The following is a 14933-nucleotide window of genomic DNA, read 5'->3' as shown; positions in this document are numbered from 1 at the left end:
AGTAAAGGTTTCAAATAATAGACTGGGTCCCCATACCCAGGAGAAGGGGTAATAAGAAAATACATGTTTTGGATTTATACTTTAGATGCTCTAAGCCCAAAAGGCATGAATAGAGACTTTGATCTAGGTTTATTTTTGTAATAGATCTATGCATAGGATACTGCCTCAGTTGTAATTTTGCAATAGATAACCTGCCAAATGTCTGTATATATTTGTGTATGTTTTTAATATAATAGCAAAATTACTCTCCTTCCAGCAGAGGGAGCTTTAATGACCTAAGAGTAAAGCAGAGAAGGAAGAGTTAAAGGGGATGAGTTAGTCCACCTGGTTAAGGTATTTAAAGGTGTTATTTTGCCCATGTATAATTGACATGACTAATGAATGGTATGTAACGCGAAACATAGTCATTTGTGTACCTACTCCTGCTTATGAAGTAATAAAAAGTAAGATTTTCTTCATAAATGGAAAGAGTCCACAGCTGCATTCATTACTTTTGGGAATTCAGAACCTGGCCACCAGGAGGAGGCAAAGACACCCCAGCCAAAGGCTTAAATACTCCTCCCACTTCCCTCATCCCTCAGTCATTCTTTGCCTTTCTTCCCAGGAGGTTGGCAGAGAAGTGTCAGAAGTTTTTAATAGTCTCTTATGGAGGGTTGTACTCTTCGGCATGGGACATTGACATGACTAAGGGTATGTAACCCGAAACGTAGTTATTTGTATACCTACTCCTGCTTATGAAGTAATAGAAAGGAAGATTTTTGCATCCTTCAGGTGGTGCTGCCTATTCATTGGATTGTGTACCACATATATACTTGTCATTGGTTCACCCAATATTTTCCGCTAGTTCCTAGCAGTGCAAGGTTGCTCATTCAACAAATAATAAAAAGAAAATAAAGCAAATATGATAATAGAAATAAGTTGGAAAGTTGTATAAAATTGTATGCTCTATCTGAATTATGAAAGAAAAACTTTGGGTTTCATGTCCCTTTAACTTTATTATATAGTAACTAATCTCAGTTATTGATACACTTTATTCTAGAGGTCTGATATTATTGGCCTGGCCTATAATTATATATAGGATTGTTGATAGGGACCGCCTTCCTTATACCTATTATGATCTAGTGTGGTCTGTCTCTATATTGAAATAAATTGTTCAGAATGACACGCTCTATTTGAACCATGACATTTTTAAAATGTTGACAGATCCCAGTTTGATAGACAATAAATAAGAGATATTCATTAACACTGGTGCACCTATATATTATATTTGTATAGAAATATATCATAGTCAGTCCAAGTTATGTTACTCTCTCTTCTCAATCAATTTTTTTAATATTTGATATTGTCCCAATATTCTATTTTTGTCCCTTAGTTTGTTTTTTTAATAGTATTAATATCCCTCAGGCTTACACCTATTGGTGTAACTATATAATGTTTCCACCTTCTTTTACAAACCTGGAAAGGCGTTGACATCAATAACTACACAATTATAACTTAGGTTAGGACTTATTTTACAGGTAATTTTGTTATTATTTTAACTAGGTAACTATTAAATAGTTCTTAACTATTTAATAGCTATTGTACCTGGTTAAAATAATTACCAAGTTGCCTGTAAAATAAATATTAATCCTTAAATAGCTACAATGTAATTATAATTTATATTGTAGCTATATTGGGATTTTTTTTACAGGTAAGTATTTAGCTTTAAATAGGAATAATTTATTTAATAAGAGTTAATTAATTTCGTTAGATTAAAATTATATTTAAATTAGGGGGGTGTTAGTGTTAGGGTTAGACTTAGCTTTAGGGGTTAATACATTTATTAGAATAGCGGTGAGCTCCGGTCGTCAGATTAGGGGTTAATAATTGAAGTTAGGTGTCGGCGATGTTAGGGAAGGCAGATTAGGGGTTAATACTATTTATGATAGGGTTAGTGAGGCGGATTATTGTCCCAATATTCTATTTTTGTCCCTTAGTTTGTTTTTTTAATAGTATTAATATCCCTCAGGCTTACACCTTTTGGTGTAACTATATAATGCTTCCACCTTATTTTACAAACCTGGAAAGGCGTTGACATCAATAACTACACATCGTCCAGTCTGAGTGTCTATGATTAGGTCTACTCCAAAGAGAGACATTCCGAGGGCACCCTGCAGCCTCTGTACCACATACCGCACTACTTTGTCAGATGGTTGCATTAGCTCTATGCATGGGGGTGGCTGGAAAAAAAGGAGAACACTGCATAGCGAGGTAAAAAATGAGACAATGAAAGCAATGCTTACAAGTGTGAAGTACTGGAGTGTTGGTAAAATAATATTGTACAGCAAAATGACTACATCAAAACCCTACTTTAACACTGGTATCTAGGTACTATTTAAACATATTTGTCATGTGATCACACATTGAGTTTGCCATATAGATGCCAGCACCATTTTGCTATCATTTCTACAGGATACCTACCCGAGCTACTAGCTTAACACTATATGCATATGCTCTAAATGGACATGCACTAACATAGAAACATAGAATTTGTTGGTAGGTAAGAACCATAAGGCCCAGAAGTCTGATGACAAATGCATGTCTTCAACTAACCTCAGAGAGGTGGGAACAGGACTCGGCTTTGGAAACATCATGACTGTTGAAAAAGATGGTTGTTTGGTCTAGAAAAATAGATAGTAAAACCACGAGAGATTAAAGATTAGTAGGGATATCCAGAACCACAACGTTAAAGACATTTTCAGGATTGCAGCACATTGATACAGCACACAATGGGTACACAAATTTTGCTAAAGGGGAGAATACATGAATAAAAGAAACCTAACCACAGACATCACAGTTTGATAAAAAGGTTGCTTGTTAGTTATTCATCAACCTAAATGACTAATAGTATCCATCAACTCTTATAACAAACAACAAACAAGGTTCCTATGACACTCAGTTTTGAGAGCAGTATGTAAAATGAGGTCTCTAATTTCAGGATTATGTTTATGTGGATTTCCTATTTATATCTACAACAATGTTTTAGATGAAATTTAAAGGGACAGTAAAGTCGAAATTAAACGTTCATGACTCAGGTAGAGCATAACATTCTAAACAACTTTACAATTTACTTCTAATATCAAAATTGCTTTCTTTTCTTGGTTTAGGTTGTTGAAAAGGAAAAACCTTGGGAGACTGATAAGAGCTTAGTAACATGCACAAGTCTTTAGCTTTCTATGGCAGCAGTGTTTGCAACTATGCATAACATTGCTATAAACATTGCTGCAAACACTGCTGCAAGATAGCTAAAGCCACATGCACACGCCTCAGCTCACATAGAATTACTCTTTACCAAAGGTTACCAAGAGAACTAAGCAAAATTGATAATAGAAATACAATGGAAAGTTAATATTTAATGCTCTAGCCATACATTTAAGTTTAATTCTGACTTTATTGCTTATTTAAAGTGGAATGGGTAGGAGCATGCAAACAAGCAAACACTGTATTTTTGGGCACAATGGATGCAAGCAGTTTAGTTTGATATAATTAGTTCATTCCACCCTCTTACTAAAATGTAATGGAGAATTTTAGCAAGGCAAAGTTAAATGGTTAAGGGTGCACACATTTGCTTGTCCTGCTCATAATTCTCTGACTACAATAGAATACAAAATAGAAATATTGCATTTATTGTGGAGTTGGTGCTGGATGCCAACTTTGTGGTCAGTTTATGATATGGGAATGATCATCTTTGTGTTATATATGTGTTATATTGTGGTAATATTTTATAGTTGATAAAATAATTAAAAATGTATTATTATTGTAAATATTATCATATCACTACAAGTAGGGAATGAATAACTAAATAACATAATTTATGTAAGAACTTACCTGATAAATTCATTTCTTTCATATTAGCAAGAGTCCATGAGCTAGTGACGTATGGGATATACATTCCTACCAGGAGGGGCAAAGTTTCCCAAACCTCAAAATGCCTATAAATACACCCCTCACCACACCCACAAATCAGTTTAACAAATAGCCAAGAAGTGGGGTGATAAAAAAGTGCGAAAGCATATAAAATAAGGAATTGGAATAGTTGTGCTTTATACAAAAAAATCATAACCACCACAACAAGGGTGGGCCTCATGGACTCTTGCTAATATGAAAGAAATGAATTTATCAGGTAAGTTCTTACATAAATTATGTTTTCTTTCATGTAATTAGCAAGAGTCCATGAGCTAGTGACGTATGGGATAATGACTACCCAAGATGTGGATCTTTCCACGCAAGAGTCACTAGAGAGGGAGGGATAAAATAAAGACAGCCAATTCCTGCTGAAAATAATCCACACCCAAAATAAAGTTTAATGAAAACATAAGCAGAAGATTCAAACTGAAACCGCTGCCTGAAGTACTTTTCTACCAAAAACTGCTTCAGAAGAAGAAAACACATCAAAATGGTAGAATTTAGTAAAAGTATGCAAAGAGGACCAAGTTGCTGCTTTGCAAATCTGATCAACCGAAGCCTCATTCCTAAACGCCCAGGAAGTAGAAACTGACCTAGTAGAATGAGCTGTAATCCTTTGAGGCGGAGTTTTACCCGACTCGACATAAGCATGGTGAATTAAGGATTTCAACCAAGATGCCAAAGAAATGGCAGAAGCTTTCTGACCTTTCCTAGAACCGGAAAAGATGACAAATAGACTAGAAGTCTTACGGAAAGACTTAGTAGCCTCAACATAATATTTCAAAGCTCTAACAACATCCAAAGAATGCAACGATTTCTCCTTAGAATTCTTAGGATTAGGACATAATGAAGGAACCACAATTTCTCTACTAATGTTGTTGGAATTCACAACCTTAGGTAAAAATTCAAAAGAAGTTCGCAACACCGCCTTATCCTGATGAAAAATCAGAAAAGGAGACTCACAAGAAAGAGCAGATAATTCAGAGACTCTTCTGGCAGAAGAGATGGCCAAAAGGAACAAAACTTTCCAAGAAAGTAATTTAATGTCCAATGAATGCATGGGTTCAAAAGGAGGAGCTTGAAGAGCCCTCAGAACCAAATTCAAACTCCAAGGAGGAGAAATTGACTTAATGACAGGTTTTATACGAACCAAAGCTTGTACAAAACAATGAATATCAGGAAGATTAGCAATCTTTCTGTGAAAAATAACAGAAAGAGCAGAGATTTGTCCTTTCAAGGAACTTGCGGACAAACCTTTATCTAAACCATCCTGAAGAAACTGTAAAATTCTCGGAATTCTAAAAGAATGCCAGGAAAAATGATGAGAAAGACACCAAGAAATATAAGTCTTCCAGACTCTGTAATACATCTCTCTAGATACAGATTTACGAGCCTGTAACATAGTATTAATCACAGAGTCAGAGAAACCTCTTTGACCAAGAATCAAGCGTTCAATCTCCATACCTTTAAATTTAAGGATTTGAGATCCTGATGGAAGAAAGGACCTTGTGACAGAAGGTCTGGTCTTAACGGAAGAGTCCACGGCTGGCAAGAGGCCATCCGGACAAGATCCGCATACCAAAACCTGTGAGGCCATGCTGGAGCTACCAGCAGAACAAACGAGCATTCCTTCAGAATCTTGGAGATTACTCTTGGAAGAAGAACTAGAGGCGGAAAGATATAGGCAGGATGATACTTCCAAGGAAGTGATAATGCATCCACTGCCTCCGCCTGAGGATCCCGGGATCTGGACAGATACCTGGGAAGTTTCTTGTTTAGATGAGAAGCCATCAGATCTATTTCTGGGAGTTCCCACATTTGAACAATCTGAAGAAATACCTCTGGGTGAAGAGACCATTCGCCCGGATGCAACGTTTGGCGACTGAGATAATCCGCTTCCCAATTGTCTATACCTGGGATATGAACCGCAGAGATTAGACAGGAGCTGGATTCCACCCAAACCAAAATTCGAGATACTTCTTTCATAGCCAGAGGACTGTGAGTCCCTCCTTGATGATTGATGTATGCCATAGTTGTGACATTGTCTGTCTGAAAACAAATGAACGACTCTCTCTTCAGAAGAGGCCAAGACTGAAGAGCTCTGAAAATTGCACAGAGTTCCAAAATATTGATCGGTAATCTCACCTCCTGAGATTCCCAAACCCCTTGTGCCGTCAGAGACCCCCACACAGCTCCCCAACCTGTAAGACTTGCATCTGTTGAGATTATAGTCCAGGTCGGAAGAACAAAAAGAAGCCCCCTGAATTAAACAATGGTGATCTGTCCACCACGTCAGAGAATGTCGGACAATCGGTTTTAAAGATATTAATTGAGATATCTTTGTGTAATCCCTGCACCATTGGTTCAGCATACAGAGCTGAAGAGGTCGCATGTGAAAACGAGCAAAGGGGATCGCGTCCGATGCAGCAGTCATAAGACCTAGAATTTCCATGCATAAGGCTACCGAAGGGAATGATTGTGACTGAAGGTTTCGACAAGCTGAAATCAATTTTAGACGTCTCTTGTCTGTCAAAGATAGAGTCATGGACACTGAATCTATCTGGAACCCTAAAAAGGTTACCCTTGTCTGAGGAATCAATGAACTTTTTAGTAAATTGATCCTCCAACCATGATCTTGAAGAAACAACACAAGTCGATTCGTATGAGATTCTGCTAAATGTGAAGACTGAGCAAGTACCAAGATATCGTCCAAATAAGGAAATACCACAATACCCTGTTCTCTGATTACAGACAGAAGGGCACCGAGAACCTTTGTAAAAATTCTTGGAGCTGTACCTAGGCCAAATGGCAGAGCCACAAACTGGTAATGCTTGTCCAGGAAAGAGAATCTCAGGAACTGATAGTGAGCTGGATGAATCGGAATATGCAGATATGCATCCTGTAAATCTATTGTAGACATATAATGCCCTTGCTGAACAAAAGGCAATATAGTCCTTACAGTTACCATTTTGAATGTTGGTATCCTTACATAACGATTCAATATTTTTAGAACCAGAACTGGTCTGAAGGAATTCTCCTTCTTGGGTACAATGAAGAGATTCGAATAAAACCCCAGCCCCTGTTCCAAAACTGGAACTGGCATAATTACTCCAGCCAACTCTAGATCTGAAACACATTTCAGAAATGCTTGAGCTTTCACTGAGTTTACTGGGACACAGGAAAGAAAAAATCTCTTTGCAGGAGGTCTTATCTTGAAACCAATTATGTACCCTTCTGAAACAATGTTCTGAATCCAAAGATTGTGAACAGAATTGATCCAAATTTCTTTGAAAAAACGTAATCTGCCCCCTACCAGCTGAGCTGGAATGAGGGCCGCACCTTCATGTAGAATCATGATCTGTTACTTGTTGCGCTAAAGTTTAAAACCAAAAAGTTGAAGCTGCAGCAACATCAGCCAATGATATAGCAGGTCTAAGAAGATTACCTGAACACAGATAAGCTTTTCTTAGAAAGGATTCAATTTTCCTATCTAAAGGATCCTTAAAGGAAGTACCATCTGACGTAGGAATAGTAGTACATTTAGCAAGGGTAGAAATAGCCCCATCAACTTTAGAGATTTTGTCCCAAAACTCTAATCTGTCGGACGGTACAGGATATAATTGCTTAAAACGTTTAGAAGGAGTAAATGAATTACCCAAATTATTCCATTCTCTGGAAATTACTTCAGAAATAGCACCAGGAACAGGAAAAACTTCTGGAATAACCACAGGAGATCTAAATACCTTGTCTAAACGTTTAGATTTAGTATCAAGAGGACCAGAATCCTCAATTTCTAATTCAATTAGGACTTCTTTAAGTAAAGAACGGATAAATTCCATTTTAAATAAATATGAAGATTTATCAGCATCAACCTCTGAGACAGAATCCTCTGTATCAGAAGAATCATTAGAATCAGAATGATAATGTTCATTTAAAAATTCATCTGTATAAAGAGAAGTTTTAAAAGACTTTTTATGTTTACCAGAAGGAGGAATAACAGACATAGCCTTCTTAATGGATTCAGAAACAAAATCTCTTATGTTATCAGGAACACTCTGAACATTAGATGTTGATGGAACTGCAACAGGTAATGGTACTTTACTAAAGGAAATATTTTCTGCATTAACAAGTTTGTCATGACATTTAATACAAACAACAGCTGGAGGAACAACTACCAAAAGTTTACAGCAGATACACTTAGCTTTGGTAGTTCCAGCACCAGGCAGCGATTTTCCAGTAGTATCTTCTGACTCTGTTGCAACGTGGGACATCTTGCAATATGTAATAGAAAAAACAACATATAAAGCAAAATTGATCAAATTCCTTAAATGACAGTTTCAGGAATGAGAAAAAAATGCCAGTGAACAAGCTTCTAGCAACCAGAAGCAACAAATAATGAGACTTAAATAAAGTGGAGACAAATTTGACGCCCACAATATTTGGCGCCTAAATGCTATTAGCGCCAAAAATGACGCCACATCCGGAACGCCGACATTTTTGGCGCGAAAAACGTCAAAAATGACGCAACTTCCGGCGACACGTATGAAATAGAAAAAAAATTTCGCGCCAAGAAAGTCCGCGCCAAGAATGACGCAATAAAATGAAGCATTTTCAGCCCCCGCGAGCCTAACAGCCCACAGGGAAAAAGTCAAATTTTAAGGTAAGATAAAAATAATATATTCAAATGCATTATCCCAAATATGAAACTGACTGTCTGAAATAAGGAAATGTTGAACATCCTGAGTCAAGGCAAATAAATGTTGGAATACATATATTTAGAACTTTATAAAAAAGTGCCCAACCATAGCTTTAGAGTGTCACAGAAAATAAGACTTACTTACCCCAGGACACTCATCTACATGTTGTAGAAAGCCAAACCAGTACTGAAACGAGAATCAGCAGAGGTAATGGTATATATAAGAGTATATCGTCGATCTGAAAAGGGAGGTAAGAGATGAATCTCTACGACCGATAACAGAGAACCCATGAAATAGACCCCGTAGAAGGAGATCATTGAATTCAAACAGGCAATACTCTCCTCACATCCCTCTGACATTCACTGCACGCTGAGAGGAAAACCGGGCTCCAACCTGCTGCGGAGCGCATATCAACGTAGAATCTAGCACAAACTTACTTCACCACCTCCATAGGAGGCAAAGTTTGTAAAACTGATTTGTGGGTGTGGTGAGGGGTGTATTTATAGGCATTTTGAGGTTTGGGAAACTTTGCCCCTCCTGGTAGGAATGTATATCCATACGTCACTAGCTCATGGACTCTTGCTAATTACATGAAAGAAACTTTAATATGTATTAGCCACAGGTTTGTATCCCTATTTTTCCACCACCAAGCAAAAAATAAATAATAATCTAAAGTCAATGAATTGCCTAGGTATTGTAATATCTTTTATGCATACAAACTTTGATGCCTGAAAGTCTTTTTTGTTTAAATACCCCCCTCATTACCAAAAGAACAGCTATGAGAACTAAAACTGACCTGTCTCGCCCAAAGGAAAATTACGTAGGGAGGGTCTTTGCACTACGAAATGTTGAGATCCCACAACAAACACTTTGTAGAGGGTAGCGCTGTGATTGATAAAACTCTGAAGGAGGCAGGGAGGTCTCACATCATGGAGACCCTCATCATTAAAAATCAGAGACATCTGGGGAGAGAAAAAAAAAGTGTTAAGTGATCATAAGCTAAATCAGTAGGGCACTAAAGAGATAAGACTGAGGTTGTCTTATAGTGACACAGTACGATATATTGATGACATTCCTAGATATACAAACCTCATGAGACTGGGGCCCATGTGCAACTCTAGTCTTACAGACTGAAAAAGAGAAAGAGACAAAGCAAGAGATCAGCCACTGATCAAAAAACTATATTTTAATATGAATCTACTTATTTAATCAGAATACATCATTTGGAACCAAAAGGTGGAAGCTGTTAAGACATGTTCATGCGCATAAGACTGCTAAATTTCAACATAGGATACAAGAGAAAAGGATATATTTGATGATAGAGCTGAACTGGAAATTATTTTGTTAAATTGTACACTAAATCCTAAAAATTTAATTTTGACTTGCATATTCCTTTAAGGTCTGTGTGTGAGATAAATACAAAATAATGTGATTTTTCTTCAAATCAGTTTATGCCCTTGTAGTTGTGAATGGTACAGGGCTTAGTATTTTTATTTTCAGACAAAAATATGATATATATATTTAAGGGAGAGTCAAGTCCAAAAAAAACTTTGATACAAATAGGGCATGCAATTTTAAACAACTTTCCAATTTACTTTTATCACCAATTTTGCTTTGTTCTCTTGGTATTCTTAGTTGAAAGCTAAAACTAGGAGGTTTATATGCTACTGTCTTAGACATTGAAGCCCACCTCTAATCTGAAATGATTTTGACAATTTTTCACCACTAGAGGGCATTAGTTCATGTGTTTCACATAGATAACATTGAGCTCACGCACGTGAATTTACAAAGGAGTGAGCACTGATTGGCTAAAGTGCAAGTCTGTCAAATGAACTGAAATAAGGGGGCAGTTTGCAGAGGCTTAGATAAAAGGTAATTACAGAGGTAAAACGTGTATTACCCATTCCCCAGTTTTGCATAGCAAACACAGCTATAATAATAAAGGGATTATCTATATTTTTAAACAACAAAAAATCTGGTGTTGACTGTCCCTTTAAGTTCTGATCTTTCATATACACTATAGAAAATGCTGAGCTATGTGTTCCTTTACCAATTGTTCTGTACTATAAAAAGGGTAGTCAGCATAATTATTTATATTTAGCAAAAAACGAAAACAACTTTGATGCTTTTTGATTTTTTAAACTATGGTGGGGGGCTGCATTTTTAGGTGAGAGGAGAAATTTTGAGATGATTTCCTATGTCACTCTGTTGTATCCACATTTAGTGGTACATTTTACTTGAATCTTGAAAGTTTAATTTGACTTTAGTGGTCCTTTGTTATTCAGATAGAGCACACAATTTTAAACAACTTTCCTATTCACTTCCATTATCTAAATATGCACAATCTTTTTTTATATGCACACTTTCTGAGGCACCAGCTACTACTGAGCATGTGCAAGAACTATATACATATATGCATTTTGTGATTTGCTGATGCTTATATATGTTATGGGTAAAGTCCGAAATCCGGGTAATCCTAGGATTACTCAAGCAGCTTTGGGTAAAGCCCGAAGTAGTGTAATTCCTCATCTACACAGTTTTTTTGCTGGGGGGGGTTCAAGAAAGGTGCCTCGCCAATCCTATTGCATCCACCCCAAGTGAACCTTGGGGAATGAGTTTTACAAGGGGGGGCTTCGCCACCCTTAAACCCCCCAGGCGGAGGCAAAAATAGATAGTGAAGATACGGGAATTACAGTGCACTGTATATATGTTTCATAAATGTATTTGTTACTGAAATGTGCTAAAAAGCAGTATTTTTTTTTTTTAAATCAAATATATAGAAAATGTGAATATATTTGAGGAAGTGAGTCGATGTATTCTAAATAGATTTATGATGTTACTTCAGGCTTTAGCCAGAGCTGCTTGGGTAATGCTAGGATTACCCAGGTAATGCTAGGATTACCCAATTTTGGACTTTACCCGCAACGTATACATATCTATGTGTTAATATGTGTAAATACACATATTAACACATAAATATATATTTATATAATCATATACATATATAATTAACATTTGCTGCCCATATCTATATATGCATATGCTGGCTTGTAGCAGTAGCACTTACTAATGCTATCATTTTTTTTCTCTGTGCAATATTAGATGTTTCTTAACTCTTATATTTGTAATTCGGTAACCAGTATTAATGCTTATCCAAATACTACTATAAAAATTAATTACCTGCAATAAATATGCACCAAATGAAAGTTTATTATAGTTTTGTCAGCATGATTAATCAATGGCTAATTCTGACTACAGTGGTCTTCAGTGAATACAGTGAGTACTACTACAAGTTGTAGTTGTAGCTGAGTATTAGTGAATTGAGGCCACTGACACTCTACATTACGTCTGGCTGATTCGGTAACACAAATGCTTATTAACACACCCTGCCAGGCACACAGTGACACAGCCTCTCCCCAGGACTTTGCACTTGTGTGATACACACCTGCTCTGTACCCCCCCCCCCCCCTTCAACCCACACAGATTAGCAGACCTGCAAAGTTTCTTCCTGCTCACGGATATCACTGGATCTACCCTACCTGTGTTAAAAGCAGACAGTTAAATATTGCACAGGAGATTCTGATTAGGAAGTGTTTGTCAGTAAAGGGTTTTATCCACTGTAGCCAAATCTGGTCTTCAAGAAACCTATATATATATATTATTTTTTATTTTTTTTAAACAGTTTTAGTTTGGCTACTTAAAGGGACAGTATACTATAAAATTGTTTCTTTCCCTTAATATGTTTCCAATTACTTTTTTTTACCAGCTGCAGAGTATAAAATGTATGAGATTTGCTTTTTTTAAGGTTTATTTGTGTATATGAATTAGCTGATTTTGTGTTTTGAAGCCATAACCTAGGTTGAGCTTGTAGGTATAATCAGATCTCATTACTTTATCACATTGTGTACATATACCTGCTTCTTTATCTTATATCTGTCCTTAAACCAATCACCAATACTTGGAGAGAACAATGGAAAATCAACATTTTATTACCTTATCTCTTCTATACCTCACTGGGAGTGTAATTTCTTCTACTGGCTGTGTTAACACAGCTTGGCCTTGGTGCCAAAAACTTTTTGGATGGGTGGGGATACCACAGGCTAAATAAACTATTTCAAATGCCAATATAAGAGTAATGGAAATACTTGTAAACAATTTAATACACTCCAGCAGGTAAAGTGGATAATTGGGAACTAATTAAAGGGGCAAACATTTTTGAGTAAACTGTGCCTTAAAGGACCAGTAAATACAGTAGATTTTCATAATCAACAAATGCATAATAAAGAGACAATGCAATAGCAATTAGTCTGAACTTCAAGTGAGTAGTACATTTTTTCTGACAAATTTCAGTTCTGTCTATTTCCACTCCTCCTGTATCACGTGACAGCCATTAACCAATCAAAAATGCATATACGTATAGTCTGTGAATTCTTGCACATGCTCAGTAGGAGCTGGTGACTCAAAAATGTAAATATAAAAAGACTGTGCACATTTTGTTAATGGATGTAAATTGGAAAGTTATTTAAAATTGCTGCTCTATCTGATTCATGTAAGTTTAATTGTACTTTAGTGTCCCTTTAAAGTGTAGTAGTTAAATGGAAGAGCCATACAGTAGGGTTGAGAGGCACAATTAAGAGGTACCTAGGGGCATAAAAAATCCTGGTAATTACAAATGTTTTTGTTATATTGCAATAGGTAAACATATCAGCAGAGTTTTGAAGCTTTCTGAATACCTTAACCCTTTGCCTTATTTGTAGTAGCCAATACAAATGTTGTTTACTGGGGTAGGACAATCTTATTAGTTGGTATCTTTCATCACCTCTCCTGAGGCCAATTAATGACATATATATGGCACATTGGGCTTCTCAGAATTGGAAAATACAACTGGCTTATAGGTGCTACATCATTGAGCATTAGCAGGTAGTATCTATCAATCAATAATCATTTACAATTATCTATCAGCTAGTGAGCCTTAATAGGAAGTACACGACTGATACTGCTGTATTAGTTTCAATATAAAAAAAAGTCTTTATTTGTTTTTCCAGGCAAAAACCCACAGAAAATATCAGCAATGCTTTTTTATATGGCTGGCGGAAACTTATTTACTGCAGTGCCCCTTTAAATCTTGGGGACAAGCAGTTACAACCTAGAGGAGCAGGTGAATCCTTCAAGGAGTAGGTTGATGACATTTGAGGAAGATAAATGGATGTTACAACTGGATCTGAGGTTTGGAGGTAGAGTGTTATGACCTAAAAGGAGTGAGACTGATCTGGAGGGCTGCTGGGTGTCATGATCTCATAAACATGTGCATCTGATCTGGTGATGGAGGTGGATCTAATCTAGGTTGACAATTGGGTTAGATAGAAAGGTCTAAGAGGTGACAGGTAAGTATAAATAGGACCGTGGGTTGGATCTGGGGTAATAACAAATCTGATGTAGACTTGGTTATTGGGGTAAACTGACTGCCAAGAACCTGGGATTCCAAAACCCTTCAATTTTCCCAAAAAAGACAGTTGGACTTGACAGCAGAGAGTGGACCTTACTGATTGGGTAGGAAAGATGATTTCTGACCAGGGTCACCACATCACTCTGAATGGACACAAGCTCCACGCACGGAGGTGTAAAGATGCCGTTAGGTCCTTAGGGGAGAGAGAAAATAAATGTCATTCCTGTAACATAAGTCTGTGCAGCAACATTGTCTATATTGTATTTGTGGGGAGTTCCCCATGATCTGACAGATTTGTTCCTCATTTATATTTATCTCCTGAAGTTGGACATCCCCAAATCTAAACCTAAATATTTTGGTCAAACCATTTTTGGTCACACATATTTCTGCTGAGAGTCATATCTTTCCTGTGCTGTTCTTTGGCTGACCTTGGTTGTGGGTTTCCAGGCTACGCAGTAGGTGGTAAGATTGGAATCTGTCCAGAAGTGTGTGCATGGCAGGCAGGGGGTCCAGCATGATGGTGTGCGTATGCATCTCTAGATAGACCTGTGCAGCCAAACAGCTACTGTTACCCTATTGCAGACATTACTAAATAATTCTATAGAGATGCTATATGGAAAGAACCAAAAGACGTCTTATAATGCAGGCACAGCTGAAAAAGTAAGATCAGACATGACTATAAGAGCAAAATAGTGCATTACTATGTGTCAGAGTAAGGTATAACATTAATAGAAAGCAAGGAAATGCTTCACTAGGGGTGTAGAAGTATAGTAAGACATTACTAGAAAAGTAAAATACATTTAAAGGGTGTATAAGTAACATAAGGCATTACTAGAGGAGCAGAA

General features: G+C 36.9%; 1 protein-coding gene across 1 annotated transcript in view; it reads right to left on the bottom strand.

The window, feature by feature from the left end:
- LOC128666806 (inositol-tetrakisphosphate 1-kinase-like) overlaps positions 1-14933 on the bottom strand; it is a 38421-nt gene that overhangs the window by 7298 nt on the left and 16190 nt on the right. The window contains exons 4-9 of the mRNA XM_053721601.1: positions 14517-14634; positions 14186-14281; positions 9732-9772; positions 9439-9604; positions 2593-2660; positions 2060-2219 (exon numbers count right to left, since the gene is read on the bottom strand). Coding sequence (XP_053577576.1) covers positions 2060-2219; positions 2593-2660; positions 9439-9604; positions 9732-9772; positions 14186-14281; positions 14517-14634 — 649 coding nt within the window. The remainder of the gene's footprint in view (positions 1-2059; positions 2220-2592; positions 2661-9438; positions 9605-9731; positions 9773-14185; positions 14282-14516; positions 14635-14933) is intronic.

The sequence above is a fragment of the Bombina bombina genome, chromosome 7 (genome assembly GCF_027579735.1).
Source record: "Bombina bombina isolate aBomBom1 chromosome 7, aBomBom1.pri, whole genome shotgun sequence".
NCBI lineage: Eukaryota > Metazoa > Chordata > Amphibia > Anura > Bombinatoridae > Bombina > Bombina bombina.
Note: the sequence above shows the minus strand (reverse complement) of the source record. Positions and strands in the feature narration are given on the sequence as shown.